General features: G+C 43.9%; 5 protein-coding genes across 5 annotated transcripts in view; 3 read left to right on the top strand and 2 right to left on the bottom strand.

Annotated features, from left to right (window-relative positions):
- The first annotated feature begins 2754 nt into the window (after positions 1-2754).
- On the top strand, positions 2755-4262 carry LOC311351879 (trypsin-10). Its single transcript, XM_084472040.1, has 6 exons — positions 2755-2810; positions 2931-3078; positions 3257-3507; positions 3648-3784; positions 3891-3992; positions 4128-4262. Exons 1-6 carry the CDS (start codon positions 2771-2773, stop codon positions 4173-4175), a joined length of 726 nt encoding a protein of 241 aa, XP_084328166.1. The 5' UTR covers positions 2755-2770; the 3' UTR covers positions 4176-4262.
- A 2269-nt stretch (positions 4263-6531) lies between these two features.
- Positions 6532-9045, top strand: LOC311351880 (trypsin-10). The gene is made up of 6 exons (XM_084472041.1): positions 6532-6587; positions 6708-6855; positions 8040-8290; positions 8431-8567; positions 8674-8775; positions 8911-9045. The coding sequence occupies exons 1-6, from the start codon at positions 6548-6550 to the stop codon at positions 8956-8958; spliced, it is 726 nt and encodes a 241-aa protein (XP_084328167.1). The 5' UTR covers positions 6532-6547; the 3' UTR covers positions 8959-9045.
- Positions 9046-11924: 2879 nt separating this feature from the next.
- Positions 11925-14063, bottom strand: LOC311351878 (trypsin-2-like). Its single transcript, XM_084472039.1, has 5 exons — positions 14008-14063; positions 13569-13722; positions 13000-13259; positions 12621-12757; positions 11925-12238 (listed from the first exon to the last, which is right to left on the bottom strand). The coding sequence occupies exons 1-5, from the start codon at positions 14045-14047 to the stop codon at positions 12086-12088; spliced, it is 744 nt and encodes a 247-aa protein (XP_084328165.1). The 5' UTR covers positions 14048-14063; the 3' UTR covers positions 11925-12085.
- Positions 14064-15631: 1568 nt separating this feature from the next.
- Positions 15632-19402, top strand: LOC311351877 (trypsin-like). The gene is made up of 6 exons (XM_084472038.1): positions 15632-15673; positions 16176-16332; positions 16597-16695; positions 17203-17366; positions 18008-18144; positions 19074-19402. The coding sequence occupies exons 1-6, from the start codon at positions 15634-15636 to the stop codon at positions 19224-19226; spliced, it is 750 nt and encodes a 249-aa protein (XP_084328164.1). The 5' UTR covers positions 15632-15633; the 3' UTR covers positions 19227-19402.
- Positions 19403-19619: 217 nt separating this feature from the next.
- cblc (Cbl proto-oncogene C, E3 ubiquitin protein ligase) overlaps positions 19620-22471 on the bottom strand; it is a 10123-nt gene continuing 7271 nt past the window's right edge. The window contains exons 5-9 of the mRNA XM_084471078.1: positions 22361-22451; positions 21839-21894; positions 21091-21252; positions 20803-20864; positions 19620-20116 (exon numbers count right to left, since the gene is read on the bottom strand). Coding sequence (XP_084327204.1) covers positions 19992-20116; positions 20803-20864; positions 21091-21252; positions 21839-21894; positions 22361-22451 — 496 coding nt within the window. The 3' untranslated portion in view covers positions 19620-19991. The remainder of the gene's footprint in view (positions 20117-20802; positions 20865-21090; positions 21253-21838; positions 21895-22360; positions 22452-22471) is intronic.

Below are 22471 nucleotides of genomic sequence, written 5' to 3' on the forward strand. Positions count from 1 at the left end.
GTAAGTGTGCAGAATATGAAATATTGAAACGGCAATTTTCTTTTCATTGATTTTACAACTCCACTGCACAATTCACATTTTCGCTGCCCATTTCAGCGAAACGCAACCTCTCTGTCTCTGTCCCCGGTCGGTTTTCCGTCACCACAGTGGATGGCCAGATCACGGGAGGGTCTGAGTGGGCTAATCCTACTTAATGCCACCCACAAACACCAACAAACAAACGTACAGGTCCTGCTTCAAAGCCTTGGGGGGCTGATTATGTTTATCAGGTAAGGGATGACTATGTATGGGTTTCAATGGTAAGCCGAGGCCCATATACACACACTCACACACACACACACACACACACACACACACACACACACACACACCAGTGCCTACAAGCATCACAGGCGTGCACATGGAAAACGAATGCAGTTAAACACTAAAGTTAAACGCTTTTGATCTTCTAAATGACTTGTAATAGCAGAGTGAAGTGCGGCGCTCTTCCTGCTCCATTCACAGCACTGCTATTTCTGTTGTTCCATCCGTAACCAAACACCCTGCTCTTTTATGGTTGTACTAATGGATGGAAGATGATGACTCAGTCTCATCTCCCCTGTGTCTGTTGAAGACCTGATTCATTTAAAACAAATTCCACCACTGATGCTTATATATATTATCTGTGGGGCTCCTGGGAGGCTGCGGGCCCCGTGGTGTGACCAATGAACTGCAGGGGGTGGGGTCCTGGGGCCGGGGATGTGCTGAGATGGACCGCCCTGGTGTCCACGCCGGGGTAGATGCTGTGACGCGGCAAGACTGTTAAAGAGGATCCCTGGGAATTTTAAACTGTTAGAAAATTAATCAGAGGTTCTTTGAGTTCCTCGGGAGCTGTAATGTGTCTCATTGGTCAGCATGGCCAGCTATTAATGGGTCAAGACATTCAAATCTGTTCTGCGGTCCACCACCACATGATTCAAGTCTAATTCAAACGGGGTGTTTTATTTTCTGCTTTACAATTTTTTTTATGTATTCAGAAATTCACCAAAAAGTAAAGGATTTGGAAACAATCATTGCCTCTACTTTTACATTATTCTGTTGCATTATATCCTGTAGAATATTCAAATATATACACATCCTGACACACACACACACACACACACACACACACACACACACACACACACACACACACACACACACACACGGCTTTCCAGTGCTTCATTGAAATGGAACCGACTCTTGTTGTGGATTAAATAAAGAATGTAGTAGAATGACTTTCACACAAAAATGCTGAATTGCATTTCAGTGACGGCTCTGAGAGACCAAAAGATAGTCGTTGAGTTGGCTCTGTTTTGTTTTAGTTATCTGACCGGCTGCATGTCTGACTCATTCCAATGGGCCTGAGTAGCTGAGTGTATAGAGCCAGACATATTCATACACAACATAACCTTACTATGAGCTCGCCTCGTGTCATTGGGTGTCTAGACCCCACCAAACTCAGAGATGGAATTCAGTTCTGCAACTTTTTTCGGTCTTTCGGTCCTCCTAGAGTAAGGTGTAGGATGCATTTTGGGCATTGAGCATATTGAGTAGATACAATACAGATACCTTTACGGATGATGTATGAATATATTTGTAGTAGTAGTATGAACACACACACACACACACACACACACACACACACACACACACACACACACACACACACACACACACATATTCTAGTTTGATGTTTTTGTATGACACACACACACACACACACACACACGCACGCACGCACGCACGCACGCACGCATGCACACACGCACACACACACACACACACACACACACACACACACACACACACACACACACACACACACACACACACACACACACACACAGACAGACATAAACACACTGACTAGTTTCTAGATAGATATAACTAGTAGCTTTATTTTTATTTGGAATTCATATGTTTTTTGAGTTAGCCGGCTAGTAACAGCAGTACAGCACAGAAGTACAGCACAGAAAGGACTTGCATCCCTTAAGGAAAGGCATGCAATGAAGGAAAACGTCATTAAGTGTAAATTGTCAGAAGTGATGATTAGCCTTTCAGGGCAGTGAGTGAAAGGTCTTATGAGCCCACGTGTACTTTCAAAGCATTCTTTGATGAGAACTGCACAGCTGTGCGGATTCCAGAAATAAAGGTGGTGGCCAGATAAGATAAGGCCATAATTAACTAGTGCACCTAGTAAACAACTAACCTAACTTTCTCTTTCTATTAATCAAACATATTTTACCAGCTATTAATTAAATACATTTATATCTGTTTAAATTAGTAAACTAATTCAACTTAATATGTTTCAAAGGTTAAAGAAGCTATACATACGATATTGTTTTGAATTGTTGTATCCCTTTGGTAACACTTATATGTATCAACGTTGTATCATAATGACAAATAAAGTAAAATGAGATTAACAAAGTGGCCTGTCAATCTAATCTTAAAGTTTGTAAACTTTTACTTTCTGGATTGAATTTGCTCATAAAGACAAGCAGAGCAAACCACACTGTTATTTTCAGGTCAACTAACAGGGATGGGATATAACCAACTGCTGTGTTCTGGCAAGGACTTCAAGGTATCAGCTAATTCGGGGAGCAAATGTTATTATCTTAGAGCAAATGCAGGTCATTGGCTCATGACTGACCAATGAGATGGACAGGAGGGAGGGGGCAGATCCCCAGATTGTTGGTATAAAAGCTTCAGGTAAATGCTCATACTTCATCCACCTGATCACACAGCAACCATGAAGTCTCTCATCTTCGTTCTGCTCCTCGGAGCTGTCTGTGAGTTGTCCACACAAACGAAAGGCCTCCGACCACAGCTGCTGTCGTTGGAAGCAGCTGATCTTCAATAATGATGACCATGAGTATGTCTCAATGTTGTGTTTTGTGTTTCCCTTCTAGTCGCTGAGGAGGACAAGATCGTCGGAGGGTATGAGTGTCAGAAGCACTCCCAGGCCCACACGGTGTCTCTGAACTCTGGATACCACTTCTGTGGAGGCTCCCTGGTCAGCGCGGACTGGGTGGTGTCTGCTGCTCACTGCTACAAGTCGTGAGTTCAAAACCTACCAAGACTGATCCACCGGCTGGGATTTCATTAGGATAGAGCGGACTCTAAATCAACATTAAAGACTGAAATCTAGAAACAATCACTGCATCAAATCCGGTTTACCCATATCCCTCACAATCTCTGTCCCTCTCTCTCTCTCTCTCTCTCTCTCTCCTTCCAGCCGTGTGGAGGTGCGTCTGGGCGAGCACCACATCAGGATCGACGAGGGAACCGAGCAGTTCATCTCCTCGTCCCGCGTCATCCGTCACCCCGACTACAGCTCCTACAACATCGACAACGACATCATGCTGATCAGGCTGAGCACGCCCGCCACCCTGAACCAGTACGTGCAGCCCGTGGCCCTGCCCACCGGATGTGCTGCTGATGGCACCATGTGCCTCGTGTCTGGCTGGGGAAACACCATGAGCTCCGGTGAGTAGTTGGTCCACTGGTCTTGATCCTAGTCTAGGGGGATGCTGAGTTGTATACGATGAGATCAACGTCTTTAAAATGAATCCCAGAAGGGCAAGTTGGGTGTCTTCTTCTCATTATTTTCTTCCTCCATATTGTAGTCGATGACGGTGACAAGCTTCAGTGCCTGGACCTGCCCATCCTCTCCCACGCCGACTGTGAAAACTCCTACCCTGGCATGATCACCCAGTCCATGTTCTGCGCTGGCTTCCTGGAGGGAGGCAAGGACTCCTGCCAGGTACGTTTGTCTGCAGGAACACAACTCACTGCTCATCTGGACTTGCTTGGTGCTCGCTGAGGGTTGGGTAAGATGTAAGGTGCTCATGTGTGTTTGCGTCTTGCAGGGAGACTCCGGTGGCCCCGTGGTGTGCGACGGTGTGCTGCAGGGTGTTGTGTCCTGGGGATACGGATGTGCCCAGAAGGATAACCCCGGTGTCTACGCCAAGGTACAGACCTGAGGGAGAGGGAAGGGAGTTATTTAACTCAAATATATTATATTATGTGGTTTCCAGGTATTGAGATGGCATTCTAAAGTCAAGCTCTTTGGCTAACTCCTGTGTATTTTATTTCATCTCTCCCAGGTCTGCGTTCTCAAGGACTGGGTTCTCGAAACCATGGCTAGTTATTAAATGATCCTCTTCAGATCCCTGTAGCAGCTTAACATCAGGCTGTTAATGCAGAAAACGAAAATGATCAATAAAACTTTAAAAGATAAATCATACATAAGTCTGTCTCTTTATATCTGAGCTGTCTGTTTCCTTTATTATGAGATGGTTCCACAACCGGGCTTGCAATCTGTAGTTGGAAAGAGCTTCTGTTCTGAGCTCTGAACTGTTAAGCGATGGGGACACAAACTATCAAAGGGTTTGATAGTCACTTTATATTCATTTGAGCAGTTACATTTTAGTTGCTGGTGACATCAGAGAGAAAAAAGGGCAACACATAATTACTCAGATGGTAGATTTCCTAAATTTTTCATAAATTTCCTAAATTTGTATCAAGTCTGTAGCATGCCGTTGCATCTTCAGACTCTATCCTCGTCACTGGAGATACTGCAACAAGGCCCTTTAGAATTATCGACTCCCACTGACCTTCTCGTGCCTGACCTCCGGGTAAGGGCTCTGGGTCAAACCCAGCATCAATCAGCCAGATGAGCTGTTATGGTCAGAACCAGAGTCCAGTTGAATGGCATTGTTGGAGGTTACCTCTTTGAATGAAAACCCATTCACACCAGCTTCAGCTCAGGCAGGGTGGAGTCATGGTTGATATCCAGAGAGCTGTCCTGGCACTAAACTTTTGGTTGAGTCACCCTGAGACAAATCCATAGCATTCAGATCCAGTTTGATGGTTGGAAACACAGGAATGGCGTCCCACTGAGAAGATAACGCCACATCCTCCTCAGAGTGTGTCGTCAGTGTGCTGCTTTAAAGTCTGTTAGGTGTAACACAAACAATTCAAAAGCCAGATAATATACCAAAACCATCACTGAGGCTATAGGTACTCAAGGTAAAGGTAATGTCACTCTGCACACGTGTTTGGTGAAGATTTGGAAGTCCAGCAAGCCTGTTTATTCCTGCTATAGGAACGGCTTGCATTGGTTTGAGCACAGAAAGGATAATGACAATGTCCTTGAAAATAACCGTAAAATCTTAAGCTCAAAACAGAGGGAACTCTGAAAAAGAAGAAGCGCTCAAATCCTCCAAAAGAGGTGTGTCCTATTAGTCCAGGGCCTCAACATGTGCTGATGGTTTGTTGTCAGTAGGGCACCTGACTAGATCACATGACGCTATAAAAAAAATAGCAATTCTTCTCTTTTCAAATATTGATGTCAAATAAATCAATTACAGAGACCAATGAAGTGAAACGTTTTCATCCAGATATTTACTAATATGAGCAAATAAGAACGAAGGTATTGAATAAAACAATGATTTTGTTTCATTCAAACAGTTATTAATTGATGGTCCCCAAGTGAAAACCCCTGTGGTTCAGAGGGGAAAACATGTGTACGCTGGTATGCTGATGTCATATCATGGTCTCCACAAGTTAATGTAATGCTGTTGAAAATATTAAGTTCCACTCCCTTGCAAAATAAATTTCATCTCATTTAACCTTGCCTGAAATGAACCTATGAACAGGAAATGGAAACACACTGGGTTTAAGTATGATTACAGAGGGGCGGTTCACTTATGATCCAACTGTTGTCTAACTCAGAGCACCATGTGACCATTTAATTTCTTTAGTGTCAGACAGGACCTTACTCTTTATCCTTACATTAAATAAAAATAAATATATCTATGAAAAATTCATGTATCCAATAAAACAAATGCTTATATAATGCTTATAATGATATAACTCTTTACTTAAATGTGGTTTAAACAAGTATGCCAAACTAAATTACTTAACACTTAACTTATTCATTTAGATTTTAAATTTAATCAAGACATAATTTATTAGTCAACAGAGTACCAATTGCTAACCTAGCTTTTCATGTTTTAAGGATTAAACAATATATTAATAAAATATACTTGATCTGGTATTAATTAAGTCCATTTATATCTGTTTTAATGGGTAAATTAAGTAAACTAACTGAACTTTATATGTTTCAAGGATTACAGAAGCTATAAAAACAATATTTTGAAATGTTGTGTCCCTTTGGTAACACATATGTGTGAAAGTTGTTTCATAATGACAAATAAAGTATGAAGAGTTTGTAAAAGTGCCTGTGAATCTAATCTTAAAATTATAACCTCTTACTTTCTGGATTGAATTGGCTCTAAAAAGGCTGGGATATAACCAACTGCTGCATTCTGGCAAGGACTTCAAGGTATCAGCTAATTCGGGGAGCAAATGTTATTATCTTAGAGCAAAGGCAGGTCATTGGCTCATGACTGACCAATGAGATGGACAGGAGGGAGGGGGCAGATCTCCAGATTGTTGGTATAAAAGTTGGTAAAGTTGTTGGTAAATGCTCATACTTCATCCACCTGCTCACACAGCAACCATGAAGTCTCTCATCTTCGTTCTGCTCCTCGGAGCTGTCTGTGAGTTGTCCACACAAACCAAAGGCCTCCGACCACAGCTGCTGTCGTTGGCAGCAGCTGATCTTCAATAATGATGACCATGAGTATGTCTCAATGTTGTGTTTTGTGTTTCCCTTCTAGTCGCTGAGGAGGACAAGATCGTCGGAGGGTATGAGTGTCAGAAGCACTCCCAGGCCCACACGGTGTCTCTGAACTCTGGATACCACTTCTGTGGAGGCTCCCTGGTCAGCGCGGACTGGGTGGTGTCTGCTGCTCACTGCTACAAGTCGTGAGTTCAAAACCTACCAAGACTGATCCACCGGCTGGGATTTCATTAGGATAGAGCGGTGCGAGGGACCGGCGTGGTCACCCCACGTATTCGGGATATGGACAACCGGATGGGAGAGTGTGGGCAAAAACGAGGGCCATTGTGTTCAGACAGAAAAAGTGAAGTTTTATTTGCTCCAAAACAGTCCAAAAATAAATAAACAAAAAATAAATCCATTGGTTACAAAATAGAGGAATGTTCCAAAAAGAAAAGACTCTTAGAACAAATTAGCATAGCATCACATACCATGTGCTTCTAGTACTGGCCTCTCGTCAAGCCAGCACCTCCTTCAGCCCCAAACTGAGGCCGTTTCTGAAATGGCATACTACATACTGCTCGTATACTGATCGTGACGTAAAAGTAGTAAGTAGTATGCAGTACGCGAAAAATGTTTTTTTGAAGTATGCGACAGTTACCCGGATGATGTACTAATCGGTCAAAAAATTCTAGTATACATCCAGAGCTCACTACGTCGGATACTGTATCCCATAATGCAACGCGGCACCGCTGAACATTTAAAATAATGGCTGACAATGCGAGCGGCGAATACAAATACAAATACATAAATGTATAAATGTATAATTAGTTGTAATTAGTTGTTTATTTTGATGTGATAAGCTTTCGTATGTTTTTGTAATCGTGTGTTTTTCATTGTTAACAGAACAAATGGCTCAACCGTTTATATTTATAACTGAATTTTTTGGTCATGTGACTGTGTAGTACACTGCATGATACTTGTCATACTTGCATACTATACTGCATACTAGGGCGGGGAGTAGTATGTAGTGCACAGTATATACTGTGTCAGTATGCAGTATGTAGTATGTAGTATAGCAGGACTATATCAGTCCCAGGTGGACTGATTGGGCCAGACCATTAACACAGGGAAGATTCCCTGGCCAAGGCTGGAATATCCTTCTGCCCCCTACTGCTACGGAAGTACATATACCACATTCAATATGATTGAAGGGGAGAGACAGTGAGAATGAATTTTCACCTTCTCACAAGTGGACTCTATATCGACATTAAAGACTGAAATCTAGAAACAATCACTGCAACAAATCCAGTGGGACGCTGTTGCACTTCATTATCCATGTTCCTCACCATCTCTCTCTCTCTCTCTCTCTCTCTCTCTCTCCTTCCAGCCGTGTGGAGGTGCGTCTGGGCGAGCACCACATCAGGATCGACGAGGGAACCGAGCAGTTCATCTCCTCGTCCCGCGTCATCCGCCACCCCGACTACAGCTCCTACAACATCGACAACGACATCATGCTGATCAGGCTGAGCACGCCCGCCACCCTGAACCAGTACGTGCAGCCCGTGGCCCTGCCCACCGGATGTGCTGCTGATGGCACCATGTGCCTCGTGTCTGGCTGGGGAAACACCATGAGCTCCGGTGAGTAGTTGGTCCACTGGTCTTGATCCTAGTCTAGGGGGATGCTGGGTTGTATACGATGAGATCAACGTCTTTAAAATGAATCCCAGAAGGGCAAGTTGGGTGTCTTCTTCTCATTATTTTCTTCCTCCATATTGTAGTCGATGACGGTGACAAGCTTCAGTGCCTGGACCTGCCCATCCTCTCCCACGCCGACTGTGAAAACTCCTACCCTGGCATGATCACCCAGTCCATGTTCTGTGCTGGCTTCCTGGAGGGAGGCAAGGACTCCTGCCAGGTACGTTTGTCTGCAGGAACACAACTCACTGCTCATCTGGACTTGCTTGGTGCTCGCTGAGGGTTGGGTAAGATGTAAGGTGCTGATGTGTGTTTGCGTCCTGCAGGGAGACTCCGGTGGCCCCGTGGTGTGCGACGGTGTGCTGCAGGGTGTTGTGTCCTGGGGATACGGATGTGCCCAGAAGGATAACCCCGGTGTCTACGCCAAGGTACAGACCTGAGGGAGAGGGAAGGGAGTTATTTAACTCAAATATATTATATTATGTGGTTTCCAGGTATTGAGATGGCATTCTAACGTCGAGTTCTTTGGCTAACTCCTGTGCATTTTATTTCATCTCTCCCAGGTCTGCGTTCTCAAGGACTGGGTTCTCGAAACCATGGCTAGTTATTAAATGATCCTCTTCAGATCCCTGTAGCAGCTTAACATCAGGCTGTTAATGCATAAAACGAAAATGATCAATAAAAGCTTAAAAGATAAATCATCAGTCTGTCTCTTTATATCTGAGCTGTCTGTTTCCTTTATTATGAGATGGTTCAATAACCATCTGTGTTTGGAAAGAGCTTCTGTTCTGAGCCTTGATCCTTTAAGCGTGGACAGGAGACACAAACTATCAAAAGTTTTGAAAGTCACTTAATATTCATTTGAGCAGTTACATTTTAGTTTCTGGTAACATCAGAGAGAAGAAAATACACAATTGCTCTCAAAAATAGATGGATAAATGTCCTAAATTTGTATCAAGGTTGTAGCATGTTGTGGCATCTTCAGACTCTATCCTCGTCACTGGAGATACTGCAACAAGGCCCTTTTTAAATTATTGACTCCCACTGACCTTCTCATGCCTGACCTCCGGGTAAGGGCTCTGGGTCAAACCCAGCATCAATCAGCCAGATGAGCTGTTATGGCCAGAAACATGGCAGTCCAGTTAAATGGCATTATTGGAGGTTACCAGAAGGAAAAAGTGAATGAAAACCCATTCACATCAGCTTCAGCTCAGGCAGGGTGGAGTCATGGTTGATATCCAGAGAGCTGTCCTGACACTAAACTGTTGGTTGAGTCACCCTGAGACAAATCCATAGCATTCAGATCCAGTTTGATGGTTGGAAACACAGGAATGGCGTCCCACTGAGAAGATAACGCCACATCCTCCTCAGAGTGTGTCGTCAGTGTGCTGCTTTAAAGTCTGTTAGGTGTAACACAAACAATTCAAAAGCCTGATAATATACCAAAACCATCACTGAGGCTATAGGTACTATAGGTACTATAGGTAAAGGTAATGTCTGCACATGTCTGTGGTGAAGATTTGGAAATCCAGCAAGCCTGTATGATCCTGCTATGGGAATGGCTTGCAACTAATCCTTCAAGTCAGATGGGTATTGATAATAATAACAAATCAACATCAATAAACCATTAGAAATATGGGCAGTCTATGGATATGATGCCATCCATAGACTGGATGGGACAGTGCACATAAAATTATACATGTATTTGTGTGTGGGCATGTATTTGTGTGTGCCCCTTCTTTCACCATCCCTCAAAATACTTGGTGGTGAGACAGCAGGTGGGGGGTAAACTCATGGACCCAGATATCCGAGGGGCCTGTGTGTTGTGGTCCCCACTTTGCGAGGTCAAGGGCCCAGCCATGTCAGGTCAGCACTTGTGTTGGCAGCGCTTGGCACTGGAGCACCACTCGTCAATGAAATCCTCAAAGGCAAAATCACCTGAGGTACAATTGCAATTGCAGAGTGGTTTGAGCGATGGCATATTAAGTATCCTACCATCATACCCACATTTATGATGCTTCTTTCCAGCTTTCAGCAGATAACTTATTGTACGTCAAGGGTTATAATGCATACTACTACTAGGACACAATACTACTAGGTAGCACGATTTAATAGGTAGCATAGATTGGCAGAACACCATTATACAAGTTGGTGGTTTGTTGTCAGTGTACTAGGTCACTTGACTAGAAACTAGTCACTAGGTCACATGACACAATAAAATAAATGGCAATTATTCTCTATTTAAATATTAATGTCAAATAAATAAATCACAGTGCTTCATGAGACCAATGAAGTAAAATGTTTTTATCTAGATTTCTACAATTATGAGCAAGTCAGAATGAAGGTATTGAACATAACAATGATTTTGATTCATTCAAACAGTTATTAATTGATGATCCCCAAGTGAAAACCCCTGTGGTTCAGAGTGGAAAACATGTGTATTTCTTGGCTGGTACACTAGTTAATGTCCACAAGTTAATGTAATGATGTTGAAAATAATAGGTTCCACTCCCTTGCAGAATAAATCTATTGAAAATGTATCAATTCAATTTAAACAAGTATGCAAAACTTAATAACGTAACAACAGTTAACTTACTCGTTTAGACTTTAAATTGATTCGTAAAAACAGAGTTGCTGTTTTATCACATCCCAGTCCATCGAAGAAGCCAACAGGTGGAACATCTGCTATGGAAGCGACTGAGTTATTATGTACACAGGAGTTTTGTCAGTTCTTTGGATCAAACATGAAACATTGTCCTTATTTAGAAAATTTGGATTTGTCAGCTTAACATAATAGACCAGAGTCAGGACCATTCATGATAAAAAAAAGTAGGACGTCTCTTTGATCATTTTTTAAGGTTGTTGTAAAATATGCACCTCTTTTTACCAATAATACACGGTGGGTTTGAACTGCCGCACCAGTACAAGTTCTATTAACACTTACTTTACCGTGTGTGGTTAATTTATTTATTTATCATCATTAATCGTATCATGTCCGCTGGCTCCAAATGACTATAATTTCATGCTTTACTGACTAATACCAACAGTTTTGTTAGAGAAACCTCTAACATGCTGCCACCGATAAGAGATATTGCTGTCAAATCAATAGGCCCTTTACGTGATACATTTCTCTTTTGAAGATCTTCAAAGGTCAGTTTATATTACCATTGATGATCAAATGATTTACGCGAGAGCACTTTTCCTTGTCGGTAGACAGTCCCTCAGAGATAAAATAACTGAAGAACTGAACTGACTGAACTGAATACTTTAGTCTGGCCTTGACTAGATCCATGGTTGTTTTTTTTGTTGAAGGAAAGCTATGCTCTTATTTTCTCGTTAGGAGGCTGATGCTCTTTTCAGTATTTGTATATGTATGTAGACTAGATAGTCCTTCTCTAAATTTATTTTGTAAAACTAATGATGATGATGATGATGATAGCGTTATTGTTGTTGAAATGCAGCAACCGATATCATGATATAATAATACACCAACCATTCTAATGCTCTTCTGAGATATTTAGGACGGGAGGAAATGAACCACAGAGTTGTTTATTTGCTGTTATTTTATTGATTGATCCAGAATCGTTCTCTCTTAACTTCTTTCCCGTCTCTTTTTACCTCTTCTTTTCAGTGACGACGCTGCAGTATTTGGTTAAGCAGTTTCTATACCACAGATTGTATCTCCCTCGCTCTCTTGTCTCTCTCCCAGCTCTGACATGTTGTGTGGAGGCTAGCAGGCTAGGTGTAGTTGGTGAGGATCTCGTTGATCCAGGGCAGCAGGGTGCAGACCTTGGTGTAGACCCCAGGGAAGTTGGGCTGGGCACAGCCTTGGCCCCAGGACACGATGCCCTGGAGCTCCCCGTTGCACACCAGAGGACCGCCAGAGTCCCCCTGAGTAGGGTGGAGGAGGAGCAGGGAGAGGACCATAGAGGAGTAGAGGAGGAGCAGGGAGAGGACCATAGAGGAGTGGAGAAGGAGCAGGGAGAGGACCATAGAGGAGTAGAGGAGGAGCAGGGAGAGGACCATAGAGGAGTAGAGGAGGAGCAGGGAGTAGAGGCAGGAGGTGAGGGCATGAGCAGATGAGAGAGTGGAGGATAAAAGGGGTAGAGTGGAGGAGGGCCAGGAGCAAAGGAGTGGATGCGAAAGTGGAGGAGAGAGAGCAGAATATTATTGATATTTAAATCACTTTTTGGTACGTTCTATCTATTGAAATGCTTACAGTGCGTTGGCATCATCTACTGGGTGTTAACGGATTGATGTTTTGAAGAACTACCTGACAGGAATCCTTTCCTCCCTCCAGGAATCCGGCACACACCATGCGCTCAGTGATCTTGCCGGGGTAGGAGCTGCTGCAGTCTTCCGCAGACAGGATGGGGAGGTCCAGACACTGCAGGTAAAACGGGTTGAACACTAGAAAAGGAGAGGGGGGATTATGGAGTTAGGTCAGTCAATGGCTACTATCTTTGATGTCACCTATGATATGTTACCACTGATGCACATTAGATTCAATTCCATAGAAACATGTGCATGCGCTTGAATATTTTCTTACTGCTCCCATTTTGCTTAAGCCCAGCCTTGGATTCAGGTGTATATATGGATATGATGTCGTTATGGGTTTGGTGATGCTTTGCTGTTTTTTTGTTTCCACTTGCCACTGTCGCTGTAGATGTTCCCCCATCCAGACACGATACACTGGTCCCCGGCCGCGGGGCAGGCGGTGGGCAGGGCCACGGGCTTGACGTACTGGTTGAGCGTGGCGGGATGGGTCAGCCTCAGCAGCATGATGTCGTAGTCCAGCGTCCTGTAGTCGTAGCTCTGGTGCCAGTAGATGGAGTCCACCGACATGTACTGCTCCGTCCCCTCGTACTGCCAGATGTGGTTCTCGCCCAAGATGGCGATCTGGGCATACGGGCTGAGAGAGACAGTTGAAGACCACGCAAGGGTCTATTTATATAGCACCCTTCAAACACAAAGGCCATTCACAGACAGCAATCTCTTTTAAAAGACATTTAAAGGGCAATCATTAAAAGATAATACTTTAATAAGAGAAGTAAAGAGAGAAGTTGGATTAAGAGAGAATGGACCAAATAAACCATTTTATATTTGCCTTTTTGTGGATTTTGCATATAAAAAACCCAGCCCAAATTTTCTTGGTCCAAAATGACAAAAGGACTGAAGAGCACTTTGTGACGAAATAGTAAGCAATCTTTGTAATACTGACTTCTGCCAGCAGTGGGCAGCGGAGATGATCCAGAGGTCGTTGATGAGGGAGCCTCCACAGTAGTGGTAGCCCAGGTTCAGAGACACCTGGTGGGCCTGGGAGTGGGCTTCACACTGGTAGCCTCCCACAATTTTGTCTTCCATGGGGGCTGCAGCTGACAGGGGAGAGAAGAGAAGAACAGTTGTTAAAAAATAGATAGAGATAGAGATAGAGTAAAATATGCATGTGTCGGTTCCTCAGAAAACGAACCATGACTGTGTTATGATATTATGAAACACGTGTGGGGATGTATCTATGTCTTCATCATATGTAATTTAAAAAAGTGTGTAGTATGAACGTGTGAGCAGGTATATCGGTATACGCATTTGTGTGTGAATGTGTGTGTGTGTGTGTGTGTGTGTGAATGCACACGCCCGTTAAGACCTGTGTTGTGTGTTACCTGCAGCACCCAGGAGTGCGAGAACAATCAGGGGGATCATGCTGTCTAGTCTTCCGGCAGTGAGTCTGGACATGAGCCCTATGGCACCCGCTGCTTTTATACCTGCTGCCCCTCTGTCGCCAGGCACCCTCCATGGTGCATGGGTGAGGCTGGCCTCATGTAACCCCCACCTCATCCCACACTCCCCGCTTACCTCCACCTCCTCCTCCTCCTCCTCCCTCAACCCCCACCCCACCTGTTAAACATCTGCTTGTTTCTCCTGCACACACACACACGTCCACGCGCTCACACACACACATCTCCACACAACCCAACTATTATTAACTGGAATTTGTATTAAGCAGTGTGCTTTGATGATACAGAATGCTTTGAACCACGGCATATAGTCTATTAAACAAACTGACACCCACAGCCACACACACACACACACACACACACACACACACACACACACACACAGCAGATTTACATTTAACGCTATGTACAAAGAATAGATGACAGCCATTCTTAGAGTAGTATAACATGAAATCAATAGCTGTGTTGGAAATCGTTCCCTATTCCCTCACTCACTATTCCCTATATAGTGTTTATGATATAGTGAACTATATAGGGAACAAACAAACGAGAATTCGGACACTGCGCTGAACATTTCTGAACGTCATTTGCGTCAGTAAATGTGCCCGCATTGCATTGTGGTATACGGGAGTAACATGTAGGGAACATCGTATGTTCACTCAAATTTTGGGTATTTTATTGTCCACTATATAGTGAACGAAATTAACTGCTGAGAATTCGAACAGCACTACAACATGGTGAGCACCCTATATAGTGCACTATATCCGTGATAGGGAACGATTTCAAACACAGCTCTTGAGTGTTGAATAGTTGCTGTAATGCAACTAGTATGTGGCAAAACATGTTTCATCATTCCATGTGCCGTGTGCAGGTGAATATTTTCTCACATTTCTTCAAAGATGTCCAAGGACGTCCCAAGATTCAAGGACACCAGAGAGAAAGCCTTTTAGACGTTCAAACCTTGAAGTTCAACTGCCATGAGAAAATACATTCTTTAATACCAACGCCTGCCACAAAGAATTACGGAAACATAGAACCTAAAAAAATCTAGCGTTAATTATAATATTATAAATACTATTTCATTTTAATTTAGAAAAAAACGTTTCCGTACACAAACAAACAAGATAAGGTTTTCACGCTCTGACCGGCCAACTATGATTTAATCATTCAGAGGAGGACCTTGGATCTGCAGGTGATCTGCAGATCAACAAGCACAAATGTGTGTGTGTGTGTGTGTGTGTGTGTGTGTGTGTGTGCGTGTGTGTGTGTGTGAGAAAGGGTATTAGCCAACGGATACGAGCATTTGGGCATGATAAGAGGGCAGATAATGGGAATAGTGTTGTGGGTGTGTAGGACTGTGCGGTGGTAGGGGCTGTGGGGAAAGTGCTGTGTGTGTGTGTGTGTGTGTGTGTGTGTGTGTGTGTGTGTGTGTGTGTGTGTGTGTGTGGATGGAGGGGTATCCTGAGATGGTGGCCCAGGCTGGCAGGGTATAAATACAGGCCATGGAGAGGCCTGGTGACTCCTGACGCTTCACCGTTCCCCAGTGAAACCATGATCGGCCTGACTCTGCTACTGCTGCTCGGTGCTGCTGGTAAGACACACACACACACACACTCACACACACACACCGACACACACTCATACACACACACACACCGACACACACTCATACACACACACACCGACATGCACTCATACACACACACACACACACACACACACACACCGACACGCACTCATACACTGGTATGATATACCCATGCAAACGAACATGCTCAAAGACACACACACACACACACACACACACACACACACACACACACACACACACACACACACACACACTCACACTCACACAATGATACACTTGTAAATAGAGGTAAACTCCCAGGTATACCCATGCAAACACACACACACACACACACACACACACACACACACACACACACACACACACACACACACACACACACACACATACATAGAAGAGATAGGCAACACACAAACATACAGATATCTTTATCTGTTTGAATTATCAGTCAGTGAAGTGTCAGTATGTCTGTATGGTCCTGACTGTCTGATGTGTCCTACAGCGGCAGTGCCCCGTGAAGACGGGAGGATCGTCGGAGGACAAGAATGTGAGCGTAACTCACGACCCTTCATGGCCTCCCTGAACTACGGATACCACTTTTGCGGCGGCGTGCTCATCAACAACCAGTGGGTGCTCTCTGTCGCCCACTGCTGGTACAAGTGAGTATGACTGCTGATTGAGGCAAGGCAAGAACTCTTGTTGATGTTTGTGAACGGGCATTAACTCTCTCTCTCTCTCTCTCTCTCTCTCTCTCTCTCTCTCTCTCTCTCTCTCTCTCTCTCTCTCTCTCTCTCTCTCTCTCTCTCTCTCTCTCTCTCTCTCTCTCTCTCTCTCTCTCTCTCTCTCTCTCTCTCTCTCTCTCTCTCTCTCTCTCTCTCTCTCTCTCTCTCTCTCTCTCTCTCTCTCTCTCTCTCTCTCTCCAGTCCCTACTACATGCAGGTGATTCTTGGAGAGCACGACGTCCGTCAGTTTGAGGGCACTGAGCAGCTCGTGAAGACGGATACCATCTTCTGGCATGAGCTGTGAGTTAACTCAGTCACGCAAGGAAAATAACATAGCATAACAAACAACAACATAACAACAATCAAATAAAATGAATAATAAAATAAGAAGACGAAATATATTGAATGTATTCATCAGTGTGATAGATGATGAACTAAATGAATTGGAACAGTTGCCTGCCAACTCTAGTTTATGAAAATGTGTTTACACTGAATTTATTTGACTACGAAAGTAGTGATTTGGTTTTGGAACTGAAACCCAGGTATTGGTATTGAAAAAGTTGTACCACTACATAGCCCTAATGTTTATTCATTTGTATCCAAAGTGACTTACAGTGAATTAATATGCAGGCTATTATCGGAGCATGTGGGGGGTGAAGAGTCTCGGTCTTTAATGCCAGGTTAAGCTGCAGACATTGGGGGATTGTATACCGACTTTGTACCTTAACACTGGGAGTCGGACCATACTAGCCACTCCGCGAACCCCTGTCGCTAATGTCTTCCCATGGCTGTTCCCTCCGTGGACAGGTACGACTACCAGACGCTGGACTACGACATGATGATGATCAAGCTGTACCACCCCGTGGAGGTGACCCATGCAGTGGCCCCCATCGCTCTGCCCACTGCCGCCCCGTACGGGGGCATGCCCTGCTCCGTCTCTGGCTGGGGCAACACTCTCATGGGTGGAGAGGGTGAGCTAACCACACCTCATTTAACCAGACCGAAACGATGATGGACTATCTAGTCAAAGTGTGACATCCAGTCGTCGACCGCTGCTTTCATTAGTCCTATAATCAGTGTGCGCTGCAACGTGGAAGAAATGGACGTTTCTTTGTGTGTCGTGTTTTTAACTATATGATGTTTAATCATTACATCTACGTTAGTCCCATATTGACTGTAGGATACTGTATTTAGAATCTGCCTGATCTTTGTATTGGCTCACCCTTCACCTATGGATTATCCTTCCTTCTTAGTTAAATATGGCCTTGATCCGTGTGTTTATGTTCCCTTCCCTGCCCTAGAATAACCCCTGTCGCCTGTCATCAGTGTGTATTAGTCTTTATCTTATTTATTCTAAGCACGGAAACCTTCTGCTGCCGTCCCACGTTTGGGCCCGCGTCCATTTGGCTATATATGGTTATTTTTGTGACTGCTCCTCCAATCACGGTGCTGTTCAGTTTTATTATGATGTAAACGAGTTATCCCCTCTTGGTTTGATGACTTTGTCTCTCTCCATGAGGCCATGTTTTCATAAAACATCGTCTCGCTGCTCGTCCTCGTGTGTGGCGACTGAGGAGTGACCTAATGCCCTGTGCTGTGCTTCCTTCCGCAGTGTTCTTGCCCTTTAGGCTGCAGTGTCTGGATGTGCCCATCGTGGAAGCAGTGGACTGCGATGCCTCCTACCCGGGCATGATCACCCCCAGGATGGTGTGCGCCGGATACATGGATGGTGGCAGGGACGCGTGCAACGTGAGATTTACTATTTACTATCCAGTCAATGGATTGAGCAGATATGCAAGCCGCTTTTATCCAATTGATGACATTTTGTGTAGTGACATCACACACGGGACAGCCATCCAGAAGCTCTGTGGATAGGATCATCCTTCCAGTTGACGCACTCCGATAGGTAGAGTGATCCGTCTGTCATACATCAGGATGGACACTCCCAACGTGTGAAAACAAAAACATGGGCCCTTTAAGGAGCAGTTTGGCTATGGGTTTGAACCCAGAAGCGTTTGGCTAGGAGACTTTCCTGCTCTATACTAGACACATCCTAGGCCGCATCCACAGTCATACATTTGATCAACACAGGTAGAGCATGTATTATAGGAAGAAAAGTGAGAAGACTACATAGCTTGTATACTTGCAGTAGGGTCATTTAAGATGAAATATGCAACATTTCAACTAGCTTGTACTGTAGCTTTAAATGACCATGACATATCTGTAGTCAATGTTGATCAATGTTGATTTCAATAATGTTATCAATAAAATCCCATCCTATAACTGATATATTCTACAAATGTAAGATACTGGCCAGCCCATACCTCTCTTTGTTTACAAGAATCCTACTATTGACCCTCCAAAACCCCCTCCCACTCAGCCACCCAGCCAGCCGGAATACCTGCCACCTACTAGATGAGGGGCTCAATCTTACATATTGCTGCTTCAAGTAGTGGTGCACTATATAGGGAACCACATTTCTACACTCACACACTTGATTTCATACAGGATGAATTGGTGACGCCCCAAATACAGCATTATATAGGGAACGATTTTGGACACGGCCTATCTCTATATATCCCTATCTAGGTCTGCAGTCTGTCTTGTACACCCAATCCATGTTCATTCATCCCCGTCCCTCTGCCGGTTGCCTCCCTCTCTCCGTCCCTCCCTTGCAGGGAGACTCTGGAAGCCCCCTGGTGTGTGAGGGAGTGCTCACTGGCCTGGTGTCCTGGGGCCAGGGCTGCGCTGAGCCCAACTACCCCGGCGTCTACGTCAACGTGTACGAGTTCCTCCCCTGGATCCAAAGCACGCTGGACGCCAACCCCTGAACTGACCACGCAGATTGAGTCCAATGCTCCCCTTCCTCCGTCATCGTGTCTCTCTTCTCCAATCTCTCTTCCTTGCTTCTTTCCTCCCACTTGAATCCGACGAATGGTAAACTCCTCAGAAAGTCTCCTCCCAGCTGAGGTCTAAGTCCAAGATTGACAGAAAGTGGAATAGTGAATAAAAGCAATGTCTACATGCTCATCGCTGTTGTTGCGTCTGAAGTTCACTGACCTGACCTACAATTCAGACAATACACAGTTTAAAAATTATCTTGAGAGAAAAGGTTGGATCATTATCAGCATTTATTAACAAACAAGGCACATCCCCTTTTTCAATCAAAAGTACAAATGTGTTAAATTACATTTTATCACAACTGATTATCATACAAGGTGATGAGGTAGCACATATCAACAGTTTTATAAACCACATTAGCTGCACTAATGTTCCCATTCTGATCTGCTCACTAATGTATTAAAAAAAACATCATTATTGGCAGCAAGGGAAACACTACCACTTAAACGTACAAATGGTAGGGATGGAAAGGATCCAAACATTTGAATGAGTTCTATATCTAATGGAGTGAGCTGTAGTTACCAAAGGGCTATTAAAATGCACGGATTGGGTAATCACCAAATACAAACCATTATCTATGACTATAAGGAACTCAATTGGTCAATTACAGTGATGGACTAAGCAGTGCATTCCCCCTTCTCATGTAAAATCGAACTTAAACTTATCTAACTTAAATCTAAACTTAAAAAGAAGGGTCACGTGGACATGGTTCTGTCCAGCTGTGACGAGGCCTCTTGCTTTAGCGCTGCTCTCCTCTCCCCTCGTCCTCTCACAGACTTGTACTCTGCGTCCAGATCAGAAACTAGCCATACTGCTTCACCTAGAAGAGAGACAAAAAAAAAACAGAAATAAAACAGAAAGTCCACAATCCTTAGGAAAACTGCAAAATAAAGAGATTGAGTTTAAAAAAGTGGTTCGCAGAGAAAGATGTACTATTTGGAAACAACTAAATGCAAACAACATTCCAATATAGGTTATTTCTCACATCAAAAGACAGTGAATCATCAATGTCTATCAAAAGCTAGTCCATGTAAGCTAGTCCAATAGAGCAGTGGAGACGGCAGCGCAGTGTTTTTCCCCAGCAGTGTCATGATGTGTGGACACAGAGGATACAAAGCCACACAAGTCCCCGTGTGCTGGTATCAGAGGGGAGCAGGGCCACCTGAGGAAGCTAACCACTGCAGCAAGCACTATATGTTTAGTAGATTCAACTCTAAAGGAAACTCAGGAAACTCATGGTCATGGTCCAACAAATCCAGTCAATCCAGAAAGAAAGAAAACCCCTCAAGACACAACTATATGTGTGTGTGAAGTTTGTTTAAAACATGTTACACAAGATATCCCACGAAATGATTCATATGTTCGGCCGAAATTACAATTTTGTACAGTTTACATACAGTACAATTTTGTACAGTTTACAGTTTTAAATACATTACGATAAGTAAGACGTATTTATGCTTTTCACATGCATATGATTATACACACATAAAGTATCCTGCTACTTACCCTTTTCCCCCTTTTCCGACATGGGTAGAGAAGGTTTCTGTGTGTCTCTAACGCACTCCATACTGTAAAGGAGAAACGACCATGTTGAACAAGTACATCTCCATGATAAAGTACTTTGCATGATACATCACGCTTTACATAGGCAAATGTTCCAAATGCACCGGTTGACAGTACAGTTCAACTGCTTACTGTCAGTTTTGAATTCTGGTTTTGTGTTTTATTCCGTTCATCGATGTGTGAATATGTAATCACTGTGGGTCTTCTGTGTGGAACCCAGCTGCCAATCACCTGAGAGAACGTGGGTTTGGCCTAGGGGGTCGCAGGCCGCCACTGGTCTCCTCCTCGCTGCTCGTTGGCTCCCCCTGCTGACTGCTGACAATCAAAGACAAACACACTGAATACAACCGCTTTTCTAATATCCTCCCTTCAAGGTTCCGTTGAAAACTGTTGCTGCAACCAAATGTGCTTCACTTGTTCCAGATGTATCTTGAATCAAAATCGAATCTCTTAATCTAATCTAACCCTAACCCTAAATCGAAATGCAGAATCTTACATCTAAATTGAAATCCTAAATTGAAATTGAAATCCTAAATCGAAATCCTAAATCCATGCAACAGATATGCTAATTATCATACAGATTCTAATTAGTTCTGACGGTCATAATTCAGTGGTGGCATCACGTGCATTGGGCAGGAAATGCGTGCATGGACAGCGGACCGATTCCAAAGTTGTAAATAAAAGCTAAATCCCATTTTGCCAGATTGATATGAGCACGGTGTGCTGTGCCGTTTCTAAACTTTTGAGCAGCAAAGGTTTACAAACAGCATCCCATGATAAATGTGGAGATCAGGGGTTTAAAAACAATACATTTGAGCTACTTTTCTTGCTACTTGGTTCTGGGATCCAACTCATGTACTCCCAACGGTTATTGAATCAATAACAGTTAGACATGAGTTTGAAGCTCATGTAAATCAACAGCTATGACTCGCAACATAGTCGCGCCGCCCCGTCGCTTTTGGTGTGAACGCGCCATTACCTTGTGTTTTTGGCTGGAGACAAGTGCGTTGTTGTTGTGCGAGTGCCAGTTGGAGCCTTGAGAAGGAAGGGAGACAAGCATCACATTCAATGGTTTCCTTAACCCTCTTACTATACTACCTTATGCTGTCCAAAGTGGGCAGGGAAAGTCTAGGGTTCAGAAGGTTTGGGTTCCAACCCTATGTCCACCTATCCTGTAAGCATTCTCAAAGGAAAATGTATGTATATATATATTTCTTTCTGGTAGACACTTATTATTTATTTTAATTATCACAAAGACCCTTCCAAGCGCACTCTCCCTGTGGGAGAGAGTATAGCCAAAAGGTTTGATTATTATCTGCTAACTGAAAAAAACGACCAATAACAGGTAACTGTTATGCATTGTATCCTACATTTGCACAACTTTGGTCATTTTTTTTTTACAAATAGTTAACAGTGATGTCAGCAGTTTCTGAAATCCAGCCAGGAGGAATCGAGGCAGCCTATGTATGGTGCACGTATGTATGTTTCCGTGGAGACCTACCGCCAGGGAGTGGGCATGTCGGGCGGGTTTGGGGGGGGGTGTTAATGGACGGCGGGGGGGCAGGACCCCAGGGACTCCTCCCCCCAGGGGTGGGGGGAGGGGTGGGGGGCC

The sequence above is a fragment of the Micromesistius poutassou genome (assembly GCF_964030765.1).
Source record: "Micromesistius poutassou genome assembly, chromosome: 8".
Taxonomy (NCBI): Eukaryota; Metazoa; Chordata; class Actinopteri; order Gadiformes; family Gadidae; genus Micromesistius; species Micromesistius poutassou.

What these genes read in the sequence shown, in the direction of transcription:
- LOC311351877 (XM_084472038.1), top strand. Translation starts at nt 15,634, where the DNA reads ATGATCGGCCTGACTCTGCTACTGCTGCTCGGTGCTGCTG. An exon ending in GTCGCCCACTGCTGGTACAA is followed by an intron (nt 16,333 to 16,596) that starts GTGAGTATGACT and finishes CTCTCTCTCCAG; the next exon opens with TCCCTACTACATGCAGGTGA. An exon ending in ACCATCTTCTGGCATGAGCT is followed by an intron (nt 16,696 to 17,202) that starts GTGAGTTAACTC and finishes CTCCGTGGACAG; the next exon opens with GTACGACTACCAGACGCTGG.
- LOC311351879 (XM_084472040.1), top strand. Translation starts at nt 2,771, where the DNA reads ATGAAGTCTCTCATCTTCGTTCTGCTCCTCGGAGCTGTCT. An exon ending in GCTGCTCACTGCTACAAGTC is followed by an intron (nt 3,079 to 3,256) that starts GTGAGTTCAAAA and finishes CTCTCCTTCCAG; the next exon opens with CCGTGTGGAGGTGCGTCTGG. An exon ending in GAGGCAAGGACTCCTGCCAG is followed by an intron (nt 3,785 to 3,890) that starts GTACGTTTGTCT and finishes TGCGTCTTGCAG; the next exon opens with GGAGACTCCGGTGGCCCCGT.
- LOC311351880 (XM_084472041.1), top strand. Translation starts at nt 6,548, where the DNA reads ATGAAGTCTCTCATCTTCGTTCTGCTCCTCGGAGCTGTCT. An exon ending in GCTGCTCACTGCTACAAGTC is followed by an intron (nt 6,856 to 8,039) that starts GTGAGTTCAAAA and finishes CTCTCCTTCCAG; the next exon opens with CCGTGTGGAGGTGCGTCTGG. An exon ending in GAGGCAAGGACTCCTGCCAG is followed by an intron (nt 8,568 to 8,673) that starts GTACGTTTGTCT and finishes TGCGTCCTGCAG; the next exon opens with GGAGACTCCGGTGGCCCCGT.
- LOC311351878 (XM_084472039.1), bottom strand. Translation starts at nt 14,047, where the DNA reads ATGATCCCCCTGATTGTTCTCGCACTCCTGGGTGCTGCAG. An exon ending in GCTGCCCACTGCTGGCAGAA is followed by an intron (nt 13,260 to 13,568) that starts GTCAGTATTACA and finishes TGTCTCTCTCAG; the next exon opens with CCCGTATGCCCAGATCGCCA. An exon ending in GAACATCTACAGCGACAGTG is followed by an intron (nt 12,758 to 12,999) that starts GCAAGTGGAAAC and finishes CTCCTTTTCTAG; the next exon opens with TGTTCAACCCGTTTTACCTG.